Source organism: Corvus hawaiiensis, chromosome 8 (assembly GCF_020740725.1).
Source record: "Corvus hawaiiensis isolate bCorHaw1 chromosome 8, bCorHaw1.pri.cur, whole genome shotgun sequence".
Taxonomy (NCBI): domain Eukaryota; kingdom Metazoa; phylum Chordata; class Aves; order Passeriformes; family Corvidae; genus Corvus; species Corvus hawaiiensis.
The window spans coordinates 8755925-8780227 of NC_063220.1; the positions used below are offsets into that span (position 1 = coordinate 8755925).

General features: G+C 43.2%; 2 protein-coding genes across 3 annotated transcripts in view; one reads left to right on the top strand and one right to left on the bottom strand.

Moving 5' to 3' along the window:
* The window catches only part of LOC125329610 (nebulin related anchoring protein), a 47836-nt gene extending 46667 nt beyond the window's left edge, over positions 1-1169 (top strand). Inside the window, exon 42 of the mRNA XM_048311790.1 lies at positions 754-1169. Within this exon, the coding sequence (XP_048167747.1) occupies positions 754-855 (102 nt within the window). The 3' untranslated portion in view covers positions 856-1169. The remainder of the gene's footprint in view (positions 1-753) is intronic.
* Positions 225-23922, bottom strand: HABP2 (hyaluronan binding protein 2). Of its 2 annotated transcripts, XM_048311791.1 has the most exons (14): positions 23767-23922; positions 15536-15572; positions 10455-10583; positions 9267-9374; positions 8731-8847; positions 8296-8415; positions 7496-7667; positions 6976-7064; positions 6631-6862; positions 5615-5757; positions 5139-5273; positions 3502-3647; positions 2413-2613; positions 225-813 (listed from the first exon to the last, which is right to left on the bottom strand). In XM_048311791.1, the coding sequence occupies exons 1-13, from the start codon at positions 23839-23841 to the stop codon at positions 2437-2439; spliced, it is 1680 nt and encodes a 559-aa protein (XP_048167748.1). In that variant the 5' UTR covers positions 23842-23922; the 3' UTR covers positions 225-813; positions 2413-2436. The 2 variants fall into 2 exon arrangements, with proteins under 2 accessions (XP_048167748.1, XP_048167749.1); XM_048311792.1 differs by lacking the exons at positions 15536-15572; positions 23767-23922 and adding an exon at positions 11453-11584.
* Between the last annotated feature and the right edge of the window lie 381 nt (positions 23923-24303).

The following is a 24303-nucleotide window of genomic DNA, read 5'->3' on the forward strand; positions in this document are numbered from 1 at the left end:
AGGCTTTGTGCAAAGGGGCAGTGCTCCAGCCTCCTCTGCCTCTGTCCAGCCCAAGGTTAAATATATTACAAGCAGGGATCTTCCAGGCTTTCCTTCTGCCTGCCTCCACAGGGATGACTCCCAGCCTACAGTGTCCTAGCACAGGAGAGCAGAAGTCGAAACAGGAATCTCACAGCCCTTACAGTTAGGAAGCATTCAGCTACAATAAAAGAGAAGCACTGCACTTCAAACACTTTGATCATTTAATTGTTAACTTTGGTAAGAAGTCAAACAATAATCCAGACCAAAAGAAACAGTACATATCCATGATTTACATTCCCATATGAAAAGTTACTCAGGAAATAAGTGAGAACTATGGTTGGGTGAAGCATGTAGTGGGAGCTACAGGCAATATCTTCTTAAGTAAAAGGTATGAGAGTGATCTGATGGTCCCAGGGAAACCTACAGGTGTGCAATCCATGTGGAACTCAGGTGTTTGTTGGTTTGCTTTTTGTTTAGGGTTCAAAATAGAAACTAGGACTTGAGCACATTTAGTCCTTTGGTATGTGAGGTATCTAACTTACATGAACAGGTCCGTTTTTTGTACTTCTCCACTGCAGAAATATGCTCAGTGCAGAACAGTGATTTAGATTTTCCTCATTTTTTTTGCCAGTTGTGTAATTTTGAGCATGAAAATATTGTTACAGAATAATAGTTAAAACCCTCTCCTGTCCGCTGGCTGGTTTCACAATTTATTTGGGTGTGATTTTACAGGACCAGTTGGCAACAGAAGGATCTCAGCAAGTCGGAGTCAACCCCGATGCTTCAGAAATTCTGCAAGTCAAGAGAAGGCAAATGCAGCTCTATCAGAAGTAAACAGAAACATGACATAACACAAATAGATTTTCATCTTGTCCTGCAAATCCTGTAACTTTTCCAGTTTTCTGGGAAGCACAATAGATGGCATTTAAGAATTTTTGTTTTAAAAAGCAACCAGAACATTGCAATTTATAACTGATAATTTTAATTTTGTGTGGACACTTTGTGATTTACCACTGAATGTATTACAGATTCTGCTATTTATTTAAAGCTGTAAATGAAATTAGTACTAGATGACTGGCAGGCTCAGCTTTGTACCACGGATGGTAGAATATGAAAGAATTTGTAATTAATAAATCAGGTGACTCTTATTCCATATTTGTAATTTTTGGAGTTCCTGGATTATTGGCACCATTGACCTAAGAGAATACAAAAGTATGATTCAGTGGTTTAAGAGATGAACGAGTCAAAGGCCAGTGGGAGCAAAATTATAACTGATGAGCCAAAGACAGGTTTTCTAGCAGATGTCAGGCGGTCTGCTCTAGACTATCAGAATGTATTCAGAACACAATTAGTTCTTCAGCCTTTTTAAAACCTTCCAAAGTAAAAAATCAGGATTACTCTTTGCAGTAGGGGTAGCTATTGACAGATTAGGTAGCTGCTTAGAGAAGGTTGTAAATCCTGGAATTCAACTGAGAGTGACATTGCTAGTTTAAGGAATTGACTCTTCACAAACAAGTCTATTCTTTATATCCTGATTTGATACCAATTCCTTGTTTTTCAAATTTCTGTGCAGAATCACTGGGCAAAAATTACACAATTTGACATGTACATCTTATGAGAAGCCCCAGATTATGCAATGGCTTTACACACAGATTTTTTAATGGCATTTAATACTAACTAGGTCTCACTGGTATTGTTAAGCATGTACAAACCACTGTAGATCTGGAGTAAACAAGTAATTATCCTCTAATCAGGAATAAAGTGGATAATTCTAATAGTGTTTTAATAATTCTTAAAGTGTTTTTTTGTTTTTCAATCTGGAATGCACAGCCAATGGAATTTGTAGCTATTTACCCACAGAAGTGGTTTTAAAAAATAATTGTCCTGCCTGATCCTCTCTCCTCAAGAAATTCCAATGGCTGCAATCTTGCAAACTCAGCCACATGGTGATTCTTGAGTATGTGAAAAATGGTACTGGCTGTAAGAGCACACACCAATAACTTTGAGGTATCAGGGTGCAATGAGTGCAGAAAAAACACACCTTTGACAGGAGCATGAGGGGAAGAGGAAATGTCTGGCAGCACCTGAGCTTGGCAAAGGTTCATGACTTGAGAAGCAGGTCTAGAAACATTGATATCAGTGCCTTTGATTTTTTTGGGGAAGAAATGGAGTAGCTTTACTTTCTGATCTGTTTAGCTACAAAATGTGGGCTTATTTCAAAGCCCACAACAGAAAAACTATCACTGACATTCTAGCTAACATTCTAAAGGCTATTTTCAAGATGGTGATGAAGCATGCCCCATGTAGGCCGTGAGAAAATATCAGTAATATTTTTCATCAAAGAGGAGGCATTTGGAGAATTGCTGAAAATAGTAAATCTCTCAATCTTACCGTTTGTCATTCCAAATCTCTCTCCTAATAATGTGATCTCGATGAAGACTGAATTACAGCTGTAATCCAACTGGCGAATTTTGTCACCTGGGTATAAACTCCTGGCTTGTTTTTTAACCCACACCCATCACCCCAGCTCACAAGGCCGTATACGTAGTAGGAGCCGTTTTCTACACAAGTCAGTGGGCCTCCAGAGTCTCCCTGATGAAGGAAAGCACACATGTTCAAAGCATGAAGCAAAATATTAACCAAAATCAGAATGGTTCTCTCTCATCACAAGACTTTGAAGCTGCAATGGTGGTTTTTTCCTATGGCATCTACCATCAGATGCTGCTTAGCCCCTGAGTAGGCTTGCAGTTCTGTGACCAGGTCAAATCATATCAGACATTTTGGATGTATGTTTTCATTATTTTCCAGTCTGTGACATCTATCTGACAAGGTCACATGAAATTTCCCAGGCGTGAAAGTAGCAGGAACTCAGAGTCTGAACTCAGAAAGATAGAGATGTGATCCCTGGCACAAACGAAAACTTAAGATGTCTCACACTCCTCAAAATAGCCTTATTCTGAGTTGGTTGGTCTCATTTTTTTGTTTTACTTCTGATTTCTATTGCAAAATACACTCTACAGTGGTAATTTGCACCTTAGGAAGTGTTGTTCAATCTCTTCCCTACCTTTCAATGGTATAAGTACGAACCTGTTTCACATTTGTGGTAGCTGGAATGAAAAGAAACATCAATACTGACTCCCTGCGAGTCTTAGCTCTGATAGTGAAAATCGGATTAGAATTGACACTCAAGGTAGAGGCCATTAAAAAGCTGAGGTAAAAAAAGAGCAAGTTTTCAGGTTATTTTGACAAACTGCCTCAGAAGCCAAGCTTTCCAGGCTGGTCTCTTGATTCCATAGATCTGCCTGTAGGTGACAGTGGCAATATTAGCTCTAAGGATGTACAACTCAAAGTGTACTGCAGAAAGGCTGTTGAAATACACTGATGTGAGAACAGATACATATGCAGCATGCTGCCAGAGCTCTGCACAGCCTGACTCTTTACACAAAAAATTAGTGTTCAAATACAAAAAAAGCAACAGACCTGACAAGAATCGATTCCAGGTTTCTGAAGCCTTCCTGCACAAAGCATGCTATCATCCAGTCTGTTATCATGTAGTTTGGGTTCATTGCATTTCCTCTGCGAAATCAGCTTGACATTGGCATCTAACAGCTGATGGGATTGTTCATCTATGGGATGTGCACCAAAAAAGTGGAGTCACCTTCCTCCATTCCTGTTACATGTTGTCTTTTATTCAAAACATGATCTTGCTTGCCGTATAAATGGGATGGGGGAAGAGCAGGGGGATGCATGTGCTAGCCTGGGAAGAAAATAACTATCTGGCTGAAATGGTAAGTTTCCAGTGAGTTGGAGACTGAAGTTTCACTCAGGACACTGAGTTGTTTCCTGAATAAAAGTGGAGTCAGGTATTTAGAATTTGGTTCCAATCAGCTCTCTCCGTGTAATCCTGCTTTTCCAAGGTGCAGCTCCCAGATGTCCCCATGGGACTTTGAGCTGCTCAGCACTTCTCAGGCTGGTACTATTAGATGCTTTCACATGCAAGCTAATGAAACAGATGAAAACTGAAAATCATACAATATTTAAGGGCAATGATTAATTACAGCAAATCTAAAAACATAACTTGACATCTAAAGGCAATAGCCAGAGTTTCAAAGTACTACATCTGTAGATAATTAAAGGTGGTTTATAAGTTTGGTTCTGCTTGAGTTGCAGGAAATATTCCATTTCTTCAGTGATTTCCTGAAATGCTAATAATGGCTCTGCTCAAAGAAGGAGCCATCTAGGTTGAACACGTACAGGGTACTTGATATTCTTTGTTGGGGAAAAAAACCCCATAAAATCCCTTTTACCCTTTTTAAGGGAGACTTATTTGGAACTTTAAAAAATGTCCATTAGATTCTGTTGGTGCGTTCTGATCAAATGAGCAGACTCCTCTCTTGTGGACTTCAAAGGGAGTTAAATCAGAAGGGAGAATTCCATCCTGTGTATCATATCAGGCTGTATCAGCCACAAAGCACTAGGACACCTACTGCAGCCTCAGTGACACGTTTTCCTTCTGCTGCTTTACAGCAACACATCAATCAGAACATAAGAAAATGCATTTTTCAGAAAATTGCCATTATCATTTTTTAAGCATAATAATTTCTCCCCTTAGGATTTACCATGGGCAAGAAAGGTTTTTGGATAGAGCTGGTTGAACTTGAAAAGCTTGGGATTTTTTTATTTTTCAATACATCTGAAGGTCCAGATGCTGCTTCTGAAAAGCTTTGTCTGACCCAATGGGCTGGAAAACCATGTGAAAATTCCTGTCTTTCTTGGAGCTGTCTTGAAACACACAAGATATACAATAGCCTCTGTTGATACTTCCTTGCTTCTGCTGCTGGCTTCAGATGAAACCATGACATAGAGAGTCAGATGGCAGGCAAAAGAATGCATCAGGCATTTTATCAGAACTCTGAAAGGTTTGGTTGATTAAGCAGTTGGAGATTTCTGGCTAAAGAGTAATTTGCAAGGCATGCTTTAGCTGATCTTACTTTTGAATTCCATGTCTTGGTTTCACTAGTGCCTAAGTCCTCATTTGGGTCTGGCAACTGTTACTGAAAGTACCAGCCCACCTGGCCACTGAAGTACCCACCAAAATCCAGTTAGCCCACAAGTACCTGTCTCTGTCTCGCCCCATCCAGAAATGAAGCAGGAGGCCCCAACAGGAAGGAAGAAGTCAGGGACACATGCTGTTTTCACATACTTTGTTTCCACTGCACAGGAACCGTCAACAGGCTGCAGTTTAAGTAGTGCTGGAGAGGAGATAAACAATAACAAAAAGTATTTGGAGCTAATTTTGATCCACAACCATTGTTACCAGTGTGTGATACAACCCCATGCAAAGCTGTATAAACCCAACATTCCATTTGCCCCCCTGTGCTGGACCTGTTCCCATTGTTTGGCTCCTCCTGTGCAGTGACTTCTGCCTGCCCATCACAAGTTACATCCCAAAGATTCAAATGGGTCCAGATCACAATTTGGCCTGATTATTTCCAGAGCATAGTCTCAATGAGAATTTTACATTGACTTTAGTCAATTGGGAGAGAGGCAAAGGTTGGAGGTGAGCCATGTGAGTATCAAATAAAGGATTTACCAATATCATTGTACAGGACACCACCCTTGTCTCTGTATTCACCATGTAAAATTATTTGCACTGCATCAAATACTTGCTCATGATTCTCTTTCGTCTTGAGGTTTTGCTTTCCAAGGGCTACTTGGATCTTTGTTTCTGGGTTTCTGGAAAAAAAAAAAGTCATTTATATACAGACATTTTCTATCGGTGGCAGTGAAAACCTGCACTTTTAGTATGAAGAAGTCAAGATATTCCTTCCTGTTGTAAAGCCCATCCAGAAGATTTCCTAAAATCATTATAGGAACGCTTAGATAGGAAAGCAGTGGTGGAAAATACATGTGCTCTTAAATTGTTGCAATCATGATATAAAGTGATTTAAAACTGCATGTATGTGATTTTCTCTGCATTTTAGGGCAGAGTAACAGTGTGCACACGATCTGTTCCTGTGGCAGTGATGATGAGTGGCAGCTCATGTAGCCATGGGAGTACAGTTGCTTGCCGTTGTCTGAGCATATTTAAAATCATCTGTGTTGGAATGATTTCCAGTGTGTAATTTACCTGTTTCCTAGGGTGGTGGCTTCCAACTAATTCAATACAAATGTTGGAGGAAGTGTAATATTCTATGCTAGTTGACACAGAAAAAAATTAAAGCTAAGTGCATATTTTGACTGTTTCAAAGAACTTAATTGTGATGTAATACGTGATGTTGCTTATGGCATCCCAACATCCCCTGAGTTTTTCATAGTTCTTCTTTTATACTTCACAAAATCTTGTTACTTTCCTCCTTTTCCCTCTACACAACTTCTTTAGCTCATTTTATTTGAGTGGGGCCTAAGTTTTTTATTCCAGCAAGCACCATTTTCAAGTATATAAACATTTTTATGTATGTGTCCATTTTATTTTTACATATATGTTTTCCTTTCAGTTTGACTCCCAGCAATCATTTTGATTGCAGATAATTTGGATACCAAACTGCCTTTACTAACCATCCTGATTTTTATACATTTATCTACCCTAATCATAAGACTTGCACCTACTCAAGGCAGTGTGCAGCAGTAAGAACCCAGCATGATTTAATTAGCACTCCACCACAGAAATGTTCATTCCCATCTGGAGTCTGTCTCTGCAGAGATGCCATCCAGGGATGTTGTCCAGGTGTAGCCTTGGATCCACCATAGATCCTCTTGCGTGTTCTACGAACTTCTGGTTGTCCACAGGTTTGGAATATTTCAGGGGGGTCTGTTGGGGGTTCTGTTGGAGTCTCTTCAGCTGCATTGGAAGACAGCAGATGTATAATGCAGAGATATCATCAGACTGGAAGAGTTAAGCAACCTGCTGCTCTAGACCACCTGCTGCCAAATCACTCTCTTCTAATTCTTTACCTGAGCAGGGTGAAACATTGCAGTATTCCCAATCTACTTTCTTATTTTTTCTGATGTAGCACCAAGGTTTTTCATCCTCATCAGGATTCCTGAGGGGAACAGTTGAGAGAATCAGTCATTGGGAATGGGGACATCTCCATGAAACCAGTGAAGGAGCTGAGGATTCTTAAGTAGCAGCCTCATGCTCCCATATGGGAGATGAACTTCCAGAGATAATACTTCATAAGATTTGACAAAGAAGAGGCCTGAGCGAGCCATACAATACTGCCTTATTACTATTCCCATACCTATCTTAGCCACAAGAGAAATGTGGGACTGATTCAAAAATAGAGGGCAGCTTCTGGAAGCCTCACATCAGCATGGTTAGAGAAGGCATCTCTAATATTCTGGTGTTTTATGGGCAGGCGGTATCTAGAAAGATGTGAGATCTTAACACCACCAGTTTCTCAAATTTGTGAGCAGTTTGTCCTCAGGGATCTCTTTTATACAGACCTCTACAAATGCTTCTTCAAAATATTACCTGCAGAAGTTGTGTTCACCAATGCCGTATGAGTCAGCATCCTCCATAAAAGCATTAAAAGGGTGGTCCAAGAGATGGTGGGAATTCCAGTGCAGGCAGGTCCTGCCATTTTCTGCTTGGTTCACTGTTCCTCTGTATGTAGAGGAGTCCTCTTCATAACAATCATCAGGTCCTGTAGAAAGACAATGCTCATATAAAAATGATTTTGGTGTTGCTCCTTGCTCAAAGTGGTTCCTCTTCCTTCCGTTCTTTGTCCTACATTCATTTTATGGAGGATCAGAACCACCTGCTGGGCCAAGTAATTATGTTCCTTATTGTACACAGGCCAGAAATTAGAATAATGTCCCAACATATGTCCACCTTCTAGCTTGATTGACTTCAAAGGCCACTCCCCTCAGCCTGGGGAGTCACAGGCAACTGAACAGGCATCTTCACTACATCAGATTTTGAGTGTTTAAGGAAAACTCGACACTTCTTCCCTTTGTGACATGTGACCTCTGGGAAATGTGTGCTCACTCACTATATACACCAGTGGGACCTTGCCAAAGCACACTTAGAAAACACCCTGATGGCAACTGTTTCAAGCCCCTTTGCCAGCACTGGCTGCAGAAGTCAGCCTCTTCCTCTGACCCTCTCTCCAAAGGGGCTGGTGCCCCAGTGTAGTCAGGCTCTTGGAGCAGTGACAGGAAGTCACCACAGGATGCTACAGGAGTAGCATCAGTTAGTGTGGCTGCAGGGGGAAGCCAGCCCCTGGCTGTCTGGAGGTTCACCCCTACCTCTGTCCTGGGACTGTGACATACCGATCTCGCAGAATCTCCCTCTGAAAGGTTCAGGGCACTTGCAGGTGAATTTTGACCTGTATCTGTTCCGTCTGCAGATACCTCCATTTTTGCAAGGGTTTGGACTGCACTGTTTGGATGCTGTCAATGTGGAAAACACAGAACCGTCTTGTCAATGTGCTGAACACTATACAGCCACTCGCATGCCCAGTGGAAACTGGAGAGAGCTCCCACTCAGACTGTTGGCTTTGAGTTCTCACAAAATCTTGAGAAATGCGTATCTCTGGGGGTTTTACCAGTGACTGAACCACCACCCCTCAAATCAAGCATAATTCGTCACTGGCCGGGGCCGTGGATGGGAGCTGCAGCATGACTAGGGCAGGATCACCCTCTGCAGTGGGTGATTTCCCACTGCAGACCAGCCATGGTGCTGTCCCCCCCACAATTTGTGCTCACCATATTGGCAGGAGGGTCTCTTGTAGGGAGGCTTGCAGCTGCACTTAAAATAAGGTGGAGTTAATATAATCAGGCAGTCACCATGGTTGCAGTTCTTCTCCAGACACATGTCCTCCACTGTGGAAAACAGGGACACAAAGCACATCATCAGCATTTGTGTGTGCACAAGAGCTGCTCTCTTGCAGGGATCATGGGAAGATGGCTTCTCTTGACTTCAAGGAAGCTTTCATTTGGCAGGTGTGGACTTGGGATCTCACTTCTCATTCACAGTATCTGTGGCAAAAAATCTGTGGTACCAGTGAACAGCTCCCCACTGCGCCCCTTGCAGAGCATAGAGGAGCACTCCCTGCACTCCTGAGGTCTATTTTACTCGATGCTATTTAGACAGGCTTTGGCCTGGATGAGATCCTAAGAACTATGGACATGACTGCTGTGGGCTGTCAGAACACTCAGCTCAGCAACCTGTGGGTTTATAAGTTGCAACAGGAGCATTAACTGCCAAAATAAGGAGTGTAAATTAGCAAGAGAGCAATTACCTTTTTCACATGTAGTCCCACCGTATGGCTCAGGGCAGTGACAGCTGAAGTCTCTTCCTTTGGCTTCACATGTACCACCATTCTTGCAGGGGTTGGAGAAGCATGCATCTGCAGAGGTAAGGATGGAGATCTTTCAGCCTCTCAACCTTCATCACCTGCTTTTTCTTCTTGCATTTCGTGGCTGCAGGAGTCAGCAGGCACGGCACCCTGTGTAACAATTGCTGTGCTTATGCATCAGCTCAGCAGCCACAGGAGTGGTTCGAGTTGCTGCAGAGTTTATTCCAAGCTGCAGTGGCTCATGGCTTTGGGTCTGGGGCTGCGCTACTCCCTTTGCCCTGTCTATTACTGAGCTGTAATGGGGCAAGTCCCTTCCTTTGATTGGAGGTAGATTTGCCTCTGTGGCATTGCTTCTGGCTGTCTGCCTTCATGCACTTAGTCTGGAGCGATGTGGATTTGGCATTGTCCTGTTTGGAACATAGCATTAAATCTCCCATGGAGCAACCATCCATTAGACTACTACCATACCCCTGGGTGGCTGTTGCCTCAAGGGAGCTGGCACCTGATGAAAGTCACTTGTGTGCTGCTCTTTACACTGCGCTCAACATCTCCACTGCAGACCAGGCTGCCAGGAGCAATTGGTATTGGAGACAGACAAAAGTCAGCTCTGCTTGTTTTGTACCAGGGGATAACTTGGGGAATGTTACAGGCAACTTCCTTGCCTCTCTTTTTGAGTCCCCTGAGCAATCTCAAGGATCCATTCCTGTTTTCCTGAAGTTCAGCAAAACAAAAAAAGAAAAGGAAATAAAACCCCTGCAACTGATAAAAGAAGAAGAAGAAGAAAAAAAGAAACCTGCTCTACATTTGATTCCTAGCATAAATACAGAACATATATTCCATGAAAACAGCAATTACATCTTTCAGTGTCTATAGACAAATAAGCCTATGCTTTTTTGTAGTAGCAATCAGAAATGTTCTGCATGATCAGAATCCATCCTGTGAAACCTGGAGATAAAACACAGGATCCTTACAAGAGAAATACAAAGAAGAACACTGCAAACGATCCTCCTAACTCATCCCTTTGATGCAGGCATTTCGAGAGCAGGCTGGCAGCCAGGCCTGCCATGCTCACGCTTCAAGCACAGGGTTGGGATTTTACCCCTTCCTTCCCTGCCCACCCCTGAGAGGTACCTTTCATGTCAAAGCTGTCACCTAAAGATGTCTCAAACCAGCTAATTTCTTCCCAGGGCTCCTGCTGGAGGTTGGTGTCCTGATCCGGTTCTGTGTAGTCGTAGTAGTTCTCGTAGTCATCAGCCTCATCTGCAGGGAGGGGTGAGAAGAGAGTGAAAGAACAGAGGAATTAAAACTGGAACAAGAAAACTTATGAAAGAAGTTAATCCCTGAGATGGACAGTCCTTTTTCCTTTCACTCATTTGGGATGTCAGTGGGTTTAGAGACCATCTTGAGGACCAAAGGTGCTGTTCAGCTCCTCCTTGGCATAGGCAGAGCTCACCTAGTGCCCAGCATGGCCACCCTGAGCACAGCTGGCCCCAGCGCTGCCCTCGAGGATGCTCCTGAAGGGCACTGGGGCTCTGGCTGCCCAGCCATCTCCTGTGGTAACAGTCAGGATGCCCCAGAGGGGATGCAGGCCAGGGCTATCCAGGCAAATCCCCATGTGGCACCACAGCCGGGGCAGACGCTGAGGCAGGTACCAGCACAGTGACAAAAGGAGATTCAGTTTCCTATGAGAAGAAGGGGTTTTCTTTGTCCAACTGCTTTGCTGACCATCACCACTGCTGTTGCAGAATGAGGCAGGGCCCTCCCCAGCTCAGGGGCCCTGCTGTGTGTGGGAGCACAGAGTCCCATCTCGAGGGCAATCAGGGGACAGAGGCCCTGACACACCTGCAGGTCTGCGTGACTTCTCACCCACAAAGAGCCTTCGAGGAGTGAGAGCCCGGCACTGCAGACACGTGCTGAGGAGCCCACCCCTGCCTCTGCCAGCCCGTGGCCTACAGGAGCCAGTGTCCTCACGGGGCCCGCGGGGACCCGCGGCTTCGCCAGCCACGCTGGGGGGGTTGTTTGATTAAAGTGGGCTGGCGGCTCCTTGCACAGGTACAGCTCTTGCCAGTGGAAGCCACTGCAGTGTTTCAAAGACAAGCTATGGTAATGAGCAAAGCTAAGCTACGTACAGAGACATTTTAAAAAGCTCTCCCCTAGGGCTGGACCGATGGCCCCATGGATAATGCTCTGCCTTGAACTGATTATCGACTGCATTATCTTAGTTTTCTCTCCTCATTCATTCGCTTGCAGCCTTTATCTTTATTCTTTCTTTGCTTCTGAAAAAAAGAAAGAAATTCCACGTTTGTACAATGGGTGTTTTATATTTCATATTAAAATAGAACCATCTTTTTTCTTCTTTTTTTTTTTTTTCCTACATGCCAACTCTCGTTTCTCACAAAAAAAAAAAAAAATAGAGGAAAGTTTCACCTCATTTATTGCTATGTCAAGTCAAGACTCCTTTTCCTCAGCTCATTATTTCCACAGGAGCCGAATCTCGACTATGTGCAAGTGTTGCAGAAGTGTATGCCTTGCTGGGGAACAGAAGGATCTTGCTGAAAGATAAGGACATTGTCTACACTGTACAAAATTAAATTTAATGTGATGTAGTTAAGGTAGAAAAACAAAAAGGAAGTTTTGCCTGAAATGCAGCCTCCAAGTTCACTTTGTTGGAGAGGAGATTTTGCAAATGACTTGAGGTTGAAGGAACTGTCTGAAGTAGTCTGATTTTGTATCCCCTGTTTATTTTCAGAATCTTAGAGGGGCACGTTGGCTTTTATTCTGCAGATGCTTTCTGAAGGATGGGGTATCCCTTTTTATGGAAAAAATATACCTGCTAAAAGTTATGAAGGATGAATAGGGGACTGACGGCTGCAAAGGCAGACTGCAAACATGCCAGCGTGCTTTACAGAGGCTGGTGAGGACTCTGCTGAATCAACAGAGGAAAAATAAGTGCCCCGAATGAGCACAAATAGCTAAGCTGTTGTAGAATCATCTACCCTGGTTTTTAAACCAACTGCTTAGTGTGAGTTGTTAAGAAATGAAGCTACTGTCACTTGATTTTTGTTTGGCATGATTTCTCAGCCACAGATTAATCATTTATTAATAACACCTATGTAATTACTTGATATGTTATGAACTATTTCTAAGTGCATCTCTTCTGTAAACAAGTTGGCCGAGATGTAATTCATGTTTTGCAGGACGTGCTTCTGGCAGCTCTGAGTGGCTGGGGAGCACCACGTGCACTGATGGGGCAATTTTGGGACAGGCTGTTGCACACCTGAAGCCAGTTTGGCACCCAGCAGCCCTCAAAGAGAGCAAGTAGCCAGGGCTGAGGTAAAGCAGGCAACACTGACCAACCCCCTTAAAGGCTGGCAATTACCATTTCAAGAAATTTAATGGCCAAAGCATGGCGTTAAGGGCGCATATGGAAAGGGCTCAGAAAACATCAGCAAGCCCTTTTGGGTACCCAGGCCCCCATGTGGATATGGGAGTCAGGAAGCTGAGGTTACTGTCCAGGAGACCAGGCAAGGTGATGTAAGAGTGCAGCAGATCTGAGAAATGAGCAGTGTCCCTGCTTTCCCCATTGCCATCCCTCTTTGTAAAACTGAGAAACAGACATAGCTCCTACAGGTCACATGGGTGATGTTTCCCATCTCCCAGCTAGTCCATGTCATCTCCAGCTGCATGAAACAGTGGAAAACAAAGACCAGAAAACCCTGGCTGGGGCATATGATACCAAAATAAAAGGTGTCTTCTTATTTATCACTGCTTTGACACTAAATAACTGTTTGCCTTCCACATCTCTTATTTAAGAAGTGCTCCCATTCCAATTTTTTAAATTATTCATAACAAGCCATAGGTGTAGTAAAGCAAAAACAACACTTTTTTAAATCTGAGCACATAATTAAAGCACAAAATCTGATACACTGGTTGATTTAAACATATTACTAAATCAGAGTGTTCGTTCTTTGTAAGTGCTGGAAAACCTTAACATGCTTAAAAAAAGCAGTGATCTGACATTTGTCACTGAAATGTGACTATTACATGAAATTAAATTAGACATCCTGCATGCAAATTTTCAAAGAATAACTTTCCTCTGTGTAGTACAAAAAATCCCCCCATAATTGATAGACAGAGATTGACTTTTAAAGCTTCAAATCAGCTTTGAGGTCTGGGTGATCTTTTAAACTGCACAAGCTTTCATCTGCAGTTTTTCACATTGCCAAGAGCTGTCAATCAAGCAATGGATTTCTGATCAATATCCCCTTGTTCATTAGCTTACACGGGCTCTCTGTTACAGAGAGAACAGATATCCCAATGCCAACAGTCACACTGTTTTCAAAACCTTCCCTGGATCAAGTGATGACTAATGTTCCAAGTGGGAAAGTGATGCATTAGGATGCCATCGGGTGACCTGAATTGCGAGGTAACTTTGTTGGACTGCAGTTGTCAAGATGAGTGATGTGCAGAGTTAAAGCCTATTGCCAACACACATCAAGAGCGCCAGAAAGTACCCAGCATTTATTCAAGCTCTCTGAACCTCTGGAGACCGACTGAAATCTGGCCTAATTTAAGCAGGATGAGTTTTCCTACCACCCCCCTAAATACTTTTTGTCCCCAGCTCTGAGATTATTGTAGTGTTATTTTTATGAGGCTGAAATCCTGACTGTATTTTAAATAATGAGATATTCCCCATTTACTTCTGCAGAGATGAGACCTCACAGTATTTCCTCCCTTCCAAGCGGGCTGTGGCTGGGAGTATCTGCAGCTTCAGAAAGAAGGGAGACTGGCTAACAACAAAGCCAGAAAGCCTTTCAAATAGTTTTGTGGCTGTTACTTAAAAGCAGTTTTGCAGCATTTTTTCCCTCAGAGGGATGGATGTGGGGCGAAGGGGGACCGTGATGGTGAAGGAGTGGAGACTTGCAGGGGGATGGGGAGTAGGAGAGTGGAAGGACAGACGGAAGGACCATACACCACAAGGCACGGAATGAATTAAAAAATTGTGAAAGGGATACTCTATCATCAAAAGGCAGATCAACCGGTTTGCACAAGGCTGTGTAAACAGGTGTGCAAACCCTGAATCAAGTGCATGGCTGTGGCCAAATATTTGCAGAACCCAAATACTGAGCTCAGACACAAAAATTATTTGGAAATTTGTTTTCTACACACATGTTGTTAGAACAGCAACATTGATTTGGCTGGTGCTGTATGAGTGCCAAGATTTCTGGTTTGACCTGAAAGCTGAAATTCCACTGAAATGAACAGAAATGCAGATGAATAATGAGTGCATACTAAAACCCACCCTATTTTTTTGCAGGAAAATGAGCAAAATTATTGTATTATTTCGTTAGCTATGCATTAGAAACTCAAATCTAGGAGCCATTGAAATCAAGAAAAGAAAGAACAGGGCTTACCTGCAAAAATACTAAATTATTCAATAAAACCATAATCTTCTACTTGGACCATGTAGGCTGTGAAAGGATATACAAATCCTCACACATCCTACACATCCTCACACAATATTCATCACAGCTTTTCCCTTATCAACATCTTAATGCGATGCAGCCTTTAACGATTTTTTACTTGCATGGGCTTGTTTTTGAACCTTCTTGCACTTGGGACAAAACCTTGCAGAAATAAGTTCCACAGTTAGTTGCATGCTGCAAGGGAAAGTCAGCTTTCATTTATTTGACCTCCAGTTTTCATCCCCTTCTAGGCTCTTTGCTTATCCTTCTGTGAGATTTGCAGCCCAGGACCATGACCTCTCCTCCAGACCATGGCCCACTGCATCACCCATAGGTCCCCAAAGCACATGAAGGCAGAGAGTGACAGAAAAGTCCTGGCTTGGGACGGAACTGAGAGTTCCAGGTGTGGTCCAGGAGAACCCTGTGATCAGCTGCACATTGGTACTGCTGCTGTACTTCTGGTTTTGGCTCCAGTGTGCCAGACACACTCCTGGCTGGGATACGATGCAGCATTGTCTCCTGCACTGATGTACAGCACCTGTGGAGGTCTGAAAGCACTCACCATATTATTTGTCCGAAGTCAAACAGACTTTTTACTTGATGATAGACCTTCTTTTAAGCAAGGCTCTGCATGAAGTTAATATAATTCAGCACTGGGGACTAGTGAAGGGTCTTGATGAACCAGGTTGCTAGACTTTCAGTTTTGTGGCAGGCAGAAGCTAAGATGAAGAAAGTGAAACCACTTACCTTCCATCATGTTGGCCCAGAAGGAAAAATGGGAAGCCTGCATGAGATAATAAAGGTCAGAGAGTCAGTTTCTGAAAAAACAAAAGCCAGCGCAGGGCTTTGCTTACAGTACAAAGATTCTGTTTGCCCCTAGTGCCAGACATCCAGATAAGGCTGTTACCCACTTTGGAGCTAACTGGCCTAGATTTCAAGAGCTCTTTGAAAAGAGTAACAAAAAGTCAACAGTCTGTGGGAGAGGTCTGCCTCTTCCAAGCATACAGCCTAAGCTGCTGGGCTGGTCTGATTTGGAGCAAACCTGACCTAAACGAGTTAAATTGTCTCTTTGCTTATGAGGTGATGGCACATTGGCTACTTGTCAAGCTTCTCTGAGATGCTGACAGAGGCCACACTCCAGCTGGCTACCAAAGCCGGAGGCTGGGAGTTGCCCGGGCACGGCAGAGTGTATGTTGGGCAGTGCAGCATGGCCCAGGTCCTTACCTCCAGTGCGCCCAGTGGGATCTGGACCCCTGAGCTGGAAGGCTGTCAACAATGTCTGGATACAGGAGAATATTTCTGGCACTTTCTGGGAGGAAATGCCGTGTGTCCCACCTGCAATGTGGGGCTCCAACCTTTCCTGTTTGGCTCATGATCAAGGGCAAAAAAAAAAGGGAACAGAAGAAGATGGAAAACAGCTCTCAGCCTTTGAAGAGTGTGAGTGAGGTTTGTCTGAAAGGAAAGGCACTGACTCTACACCAGGACACATCCCCAGTGTGACAATTTCCGTTTGCTTTCCCTCTTGCTCTAAATCCCAGCTGCAGACAGGATTACCTGCCTTCAGTGAGGATACACATGATAACGGTGGGTGTAAAGGAGATTTGAAGCAGCTGTTCTTCATCCCTCACATGATTTTAGGGAATAAAATGTATTTCCAAACAATTTAACACACATGGTAAGGACAGCACACATACACACACAATTATTATGTGGATCTATGCATTGCTACAGATACAATTAACTGTAAATATATGCCCTGTTTAGTCACACATTATTTATATAAGAAAGACATTCTCAGATAACACTGGTTGCGACTAAGAACAAGTGAATCAGAAGCAATGAATAAGAAACAGGACAAAATAAAAAAGCTCAGGATTCACGTTTGTGAATATTATCTGGAATATATAAATGAGTTTTTGCTTCAGGCACGTTTGCATCCCTCTTGTGTTTGAGCCAGGGAGAACAGACACTCCAGCTCTCCCCTTCCCCACTGACATTAATGAGAGCAATATCCCCTGAACCACTCAGCAGAGCTCCTTCCCAGGTGCATTTGAGTGAGCCACACACACAGAGAACTAAATCCTTTGCAGCTGGAAGGACACACATCCTCACACAATTGCCCCTCCAGAATCAGTGTGGAGATGATGGTAAATGAGAAGGCTGTAAAAGCCCTGTCCTTGGTGTATACGTTTCCTGAGTGCAGGTACAGCTTTCTTCAGATCCTTTGCCAGACCCCAATGGAGACTGTATAAAGCAAAGGTCTAATTGCTCCATTTACAATTAGTGGTAGCGTTCATCCATAAACACAGACCAAAACAAACCCTGCAAGTGTACTTCTTTCTTTTGGAGGAACAGATGAAACAAAGAACAAGGAAGCAGCATTGGGAGCAGTATGATGCAAGAAACATTTCATGTCCCTCTCCAGCTCTCTGTGCTGCCCTGTTGTGCTCTTTGCCTTGTGGGGTGGAAAGGGTTTGGGTCGGAAATGTTTGTCTTAGTGAGTTTGCCCCTGCACTTGGGGCAGCCCTTGGCACCCCAGGGAATGCTGGAGGGCTTCAGCCCAGGCTGAGCGAGGTGCACCAAGCTGTTCTGTGCCTCAGTTTCCCCAGCTGTAGGATGGAGATGACATTCTCACAATGTTCACACCCCACGAAAATAGGAAAGATGAGAGACGTAACATTGCACTACACTACATTCTTTTCCAGCTTTTCCACCTGTCCCTCTATCCAAGCACAGGCAGAACTGACCACAAAAGGGCAGGTACCCTAAACTCCCTCTGGCAATGAACTGGTGCCCTCGACAGTGCAGGTTTACACTATCATCCTTCAGAGCCGGCACAGGCTTGGTGGCTGGTGACTGAGTCCCAGATTTTGATTGCTGCTTTTGGATGAAAGCCTCTGTCTGCTGCCACAGTATAAATGTTACTGGGAACAAAAGCTTCTGGAGCACCCAGCACGGAGAGTCCAGGAGTTAAACACAGTCTTTACTGTAAGGCTCCTGTATCTCATTTTGTACTGAGGCTTTCCCTCCCTGTGAGCCTGTCACAAGCTGCAGCAGCAGAGCCACAGGAGACAAAACCTCTGGCAGAGCTGACTTCTCAGCATGGAGAGTTTTCTCCTCCCTCCTGAGGTCCACTGGACCACTCACCAGACCACACTGGTTTTGAAGCATTTTCTCCCCTGCTAGCCAGCACAGGGCCAAATTTTACCATCTGGATTCATGGTGTGAAGCTTGCCATGGTGGTGTGCAGCAGAGGAGGAGGAAGAGCTCACTCCTTCCCTCCTGTCTGCTGGAGCTCTCCCCTTCCTCCACTCCAGGAGAGGATGTGGGATGCAGGATGTGGGATGCAGGATGTTGGATATGGGATGCAGGATGTTGGATATGGGATGCAGAAGGAGGCTGTCAGGAGGGGTGCACAGGGTGGGGGTCCGGGAGGCGGCTGCAGGAGGGAGTGCAGGCAGGGGCAGTGAAGGCAGGGCCTCCTGCCTGCGGTGCCGTATTGCTCGTGGCCAGCAGAGGAGGATCTTGTCCTTCCGACGAGGTGCAACACTGAGCCCAACGAGGAGCAGGATTCGAACAAAAGGAACGGGGGCGGGGGGAGAAGAAATTAGACTATGGGGCTGGTTTCACCAAACAATCTCCTTGCTGCAGCTCCACACCGATACTTTGTGTGCTCTGTCAAGAGGGAATAAAATCGCTGGATTCTGTTCATAGCCGATCTGCAGTGATGAGGGACAAAGCTGGAAGAATTTGCAGAAAGCAATTTTAAATTTTATTACTTTAGGCTCATAAAAAAGGAACCCTAAAAAAAAAAAAAAAGCTAGGAGGGACATTTTATACGGGTACCAGTGCACTGCTGGCTATGGAGCCAACTACATTTATAGGGCTCCTAGAAAAAAATTGTGAAATTCAAAATATCCTAATTTCACCTGACCTTTGTTGTCTTTTGTCACTGTAATGATTAGCACTTCACTAAAACTTTAGCTTCATTCCTCCAAAGAACCTTCAAAATTTTGCTAAATAGATTTTGTACTAATATTAAACATTGCAGATACATGATACACTTGATTTTTCCATTTCAACTCCTTAAGAAAGAGAGACTAATGAAATGTAATAGATTTCAAACAGAAATGACAGAACCATGAACTTTCCTCATCTCAGGATGGAATCCTGCGGCTCTTTCTCAGACAAAAATGTCCAGTTAATCTCTAGCAATTCTTTCTGCATAAACCCAGGAAGATTTGACCCCAAATCCAAGGGAAATTATTTACAGCTGCCAAGGGCATTCTGCAATTGAACTGTTTATTGTGTCTTGGGTACATTGCTACCCCTTATTACAACAAAAAATGAATCACTAAAACACAAAAGCAGGTGGAGAAAGAGAGCAAAAAGGTGACAGCCCAGGGTTATGCTGTGAATTCACGAGTGCAAAACAGACTTCCAGAGAAAACATTGTAATTACTCAAGCTTGCATGACAGAGTAGCAAGAGAGATGAAAACTAGCTCTGTACATACACACACACTGCAACAAAGCACTACAGGAATTCCAGTATTAAACTGCACTGCTAGGAATTGGCTTAGTCACTTAATTGCATTAAGTCCTGCAAATTCTCCTGCAACTTGTCACAAAGTGGCCTCCACAGCAGAAAAACAAAGATTATGCTTTCATTTGTTCATCTGTGCAGTCACAGCTTTGCAGCCAAGAAGGTGGGATGGGGTTGAACTGGAGAATGAAGATGGATATTTGATCAACTTCCATCCACAAGTGACACGAGCCATGAAGGAGCCATGAGGGCAGACACAGCTACTGCCTTCTCGTAGTGAACCCCTTGATCCTGCTGACAGCTCTCAGTAGGAACCTTTGTCTGGGCTGCTTGCCAAAGGAGGAGGGAATCGACAGTTCTGATGCTCTTACAATCGGCCAGATTTTTGCCTGCAACCATCTTGGGTCGTGATAGTCTTTGAACTTCAAGGGAAAGTGGCTTTTCCAGCAATGACATTGTATTTCTCAGCCAAGGCCATGGTTGCAGTATAATGAAAGCAGGGCATATTATCATCTGTAGCACACATGCAACACATGTTGTGTTTTTAGCCTGGGAAACCATTCTCTGAAAGGATTCCACCAAAACCTCTGAATTCTTCACTTCTCTACTAACAAGACATCTCCTGCCTCCACACTGAACTGCAATTTGAGCATCAGAGTAAATGTAGTGGTCCTGGTCGACCAGTCCCAGAGAACCCAGAGAAGTTCACATTTAAAATCATTATTTTGCTGATTATTTCTTAGTGAACCTTTCCCATGGTAGCACCTGATACAAAACCTAAAGGGATCCAGGGAAAAAGCAAGATCCTTCAGATGTGCTGCTTAAATCGGCTTGGTTCTCTGCTCAGGTGTTACCTGCTCCTGTTTTCCAAGAAATCAAAATTTCCAAATTAATCTCTGCACTGTAAGATGCAGCCTGGTAGCAGCTGGGTGTTTTTAAAGCTGCTCACTGGTGGATGAGGTGTGCTTGTGCTTCCAGGTGGAAAATAGGGTCAGCCTTGAATGCCACAGCAAGGGGAAGCTACAAAATGTGTTTCAGGGGGCTGCAGGAGCCAGCTAGTCACACTACCACAAGTGCCTGTGCTATGAAACACTCCTACAGCCAGTGCTGGGAATGCAGGTTATACTGCTAGACTTAAAGCTTATGCAAAGTCATTAAGTCCCTTTAGTTACACAGGATATCAACCTGCACGCTGCAGGGCATAAGCTGATTGCCTTCAGGGGTCAGCAAGCAACGCTTCCCTCTCTGAGAGCACGGTGCAAAATTAGCTGGGGGCACTCCCAGGGCTTTGTTGCTTTCGTGCTGCATCAGGCAAATTTAGGCGAGCATTGCAGAAGGGTATTACACCTGATGGACCACAAATCCGGGCGGGCTTGGCAGCATTCACTTCTCTCTGCAGTGATTGGTTTGCAACACAGTGGAGCATGAAACCCTTGTGCGCATGATGAAGCCCTGGAGTGAGGGCGAGGGGAGCAGAAGTGGGAGTTTGCTACAGGAATGGATCTGTTGGGCATTAGAAAAAGATGTCAGACAGAGTTGACTTTAGAACATCCTAAAATGTTGGTCTCCAAGCACCTGAGGCAAGGAAAGACACGTACCGCTGCCAACAGCATCCTACTTGCGGTGCACCAAGAGGGAGATAGGCCCTTATGATAAGGGGCTCATTTTTGCAATTGTTTGATCTTAATGTGATACTTTTATCCTTCCCTTTCCACTACTAAGTGCACTTGATTATTGGATTGGGCAAGGCTAGTGATTTTGAAACACTTTCCACCACAACTAAGAGGATATCAATTTTTTCAAGTGCCGAAATATTCAGTGAAGAGCCACCTCTTCTAGTCTGACCCTTGCAAATCTTCCTCCCTGCTGCCAGGGAAATTGAGTTTGCAGGCAAATTTGATACAAGGAAAAGGACTGATCTGAACACCTGTAGATTTAAAAATAACTTTTTTTCCCTGCGAACATGTGCTGAATCACTTTAGAGCACTGTTAATTGGGAGCTGCAGCCTGGTGTACAGGCAGGGGCAGCACTGGAGTGTTGTGGGATCCAACTTTGTATTGTCCTGTTCCAGATTTCTCTAGCCCAACTCAAGCATACCATTTAAATCTGAGTGTATTCCAGGAAGTTTGCTTCAGAACAAGTCTGGATAAGTGAGGATACACAGCTCAGTTGCAGCAGAGTTCTTTGGCTTTCTCTTCGGCTAATTAAGGAATACTTAACAATAAAATGTCTTGATGGCAGGCACATTGCTACTACAGTATCTTGCTGAGCAGAAGTGAAATGAAAAGCAGGGGGAAAAAAACCCCGAACCTGAGAACTCCTGCCATGTCTGAAGACAGTCTTTGGTGCAGTTGCACCATACATGCTAAAGTAAAGGATCAAATTCTGACCTCACCATGCAGCTTTTTGCTTTTTATGGAAATAGTTTGGATTCATGCAGATGGCATCAGTTTCTCTTCAGGTAGTATGAAAGAACTGAATGAAAATTTTTGCCTTAGGGTTCTGCTCCAAACCTGCCAGATCCATGAATGTCCAAGTATTTTCTTGTTCCATTGTGACTGACTGAGCACGAACTACTGCTTAAACCCATTTTTGACTTCTGCTATATTTCACCAATAATGTTTGTTAATCAACTTATTACTTATAAAAACTTCTAAAACCAGATTCAAATAAAAATGATGAAGATAGTTCTAGAAAAGGTTGAAAATAGGAATTTAAGGGTGTTTTCTGTGGTTTCAGCAAAGTGCATCATCTATTATTTTTTCATTCAAACTATTTTAGTGCAACTTTTTCTTCAGGACAAATCATTAAGACAAAAATATCCTCTCATAACTTGTTTGTCATGCAATGGTCACATCATGGCAACTCATTCCCCTCTTTTTTTTTTCTAAGATCCATGCCAAGTGCTAAGCCAGAAAACCTTGTTATAGTAATTATGAAGAAAAAGCATGTTTTATTAAAAACTAGCCTGCTGAATATTCTGTCGTGCTGCTTTTCAATGACAGCAGAATTGCTTTTGCATTTTAGCAATGTTAATGAATTTTCAGGGGCGGGGAGAGATATAGTCTACATTTTCCATTGCAATTTTTAAAGCAACATCAGATTAGGACTGCCAAAGGTATTGAATCAATCTAACACTTAGGACTAGTTAGAAAAAAATCTGGGCAAGACTTCATGTTGTCTAAGACTGGTCCCACATCTTCCTCACTGAGCATGAATTAACACTGCCAAATTCGTTAGGAGCTTATTTGTATGAGGTGGCGTTCCCACAAGGTCTGTAAAACTGGCATTGAAGTATCCTAGAGCTGATCCCCTCAGTAAGAGGCTACATGTACTACTGGAACAAGTGTGACATTGGTCCTGGTGATACGCTAATTAATCGTTACTCTATTGAGTTGTAAAAATCACTGATCTCAAATTCCAGACTTCTTAAAAATATCTATGCCCCATTAAACCCCCTCACTATATATTTTTCCCGAAGAATTAAATTTAAACACATCAACATCTGAATTTTTGAAACGCATTTCAGTAAATATGAACCTGCACACATAGGAAATGTCACTAAGAAAGCAGATGTTTTAAAGAACCTCAGATTCCTTCACGAGAAAATCTACTTGATTGCTTGGAAGAACAAAAGAATTTTTTTTTAAACTGACTTTTAACTTTCTTTTGATTACAAGTCATTCTTCCAATCTTCTTTAAAGAGGAGATGAATAGATGTAGGAAAGTGTATCAAGCTCTACCATGGCAGAGCTCTGGTCACCCCTAGCTGTGTTGAATATTTTGCCATTAACCTTCTTCCCATGTTAGCAACAACGATAATTAAGTCATTCAAAACATGTGGCTGGGGGAATTTTATCTTTTACAGAAGAGTTTGCAAAAGTCCCAAGGCAGTGCCTACCTGTTTAATCCAGTATTTAGTCCCTTCAGAATGAAGACTGGAAATAAGGAAGAAACTATTTACGGTGAGGGTGGTGAGTCACTGGCACAGGTTGCCCAGGGAGATGGTGGACGCCCCATCCATAGAAACATTCAAGGCCAGATTGGATGGAGCTCTGAGCAACTTGGTCTAGTGGAAGATGTCCCTGCCCATGGCAAGGGGGTTGGGACATGATGATCTTTAAGGTGCCTTCCAACCCAAAACATTCTATGATTTTAAGATGAGCTGCCCATGCTGCAACCTGGTGTTCTGGGACATTTCTTAGTGCCCAGGGCTAGAAGAGGGACTATGCTCCCCACCACAGACCACTGGGAGTGAGGCGACCACTGAGTGTACCCAGAAGAGCCATTCCTTGACACTGTAGATGTCTGCTCCAAAAAAAACCATTGGGCTTCTCTCTTATGCTGCATTAACTTGGTCACCTCAGTGGCCTGAAATGCAGATACAGCAGAGCTGGCACATGGAAAGAAAAGGAGGATAAAAACATACTCACGCGCAAACATGTGGTCCCTAGGAGAATAACCAGTGGAAGAACTTGAAGGATCAAAGCACTGCTAACCATTCTCATCTTTTTCTTGAAATTAGCTTTTTCTTGAAATTAGCTTTTTCTTCTTGCCTATGTTTTTTCAGACAAGCCACAATCTTTCGAGGCCAAGCTAATTCAGTGCAAATAATTAACCATGCTTCAAATATTGTTTAATGTTCAACAGATTGCCCTGATCAAATAAATGCATCCTATCCAGATAATCACTGCATTGACCACTGGCAAATGTTCCAAATCAGTAAGTATCAAAGTATAAATTAACAATAAAAACAAGCATTGACCTTGTATTAGAAATATCTTTCGACTATTATTATCAATTGGAAAAAAAGTATGAAGCATACTTACCTCTCTCCCACCTGAAAATTACTGAGATCTAGTTACATAACATATGATTTTTAAAAATATCAAAGTGTGGGTTTTTTATTATTTTCTAAATTTCAGACATGAAACAGAGTTCATGTTCTCAAGCTTTTGTCCACTAGTGTG

Coding starts and splice junctions, on each gene's coding strand:
- HABP2 (XM_048311791.1), bottom strand. CDS start 23,841: ATGAGAATGGTTAGCAGTGCTTTGATCCTTCAAGTTCTTCCACTGGTT. Junction 15,573..23,766: donor TAGGGACCACATGTTTGCGC/GTGAGTATGTTT, acceptor TATCTCATGCAG/GCTTCCCATTTTTCCTTCTG. Junction 7,668..8,295: donor AGGGAGATTCTGCGAGATCG/GTATGTCACAGT, acceptor GTCTTTCTACAG/GACCTGATGATTGTTATGAA.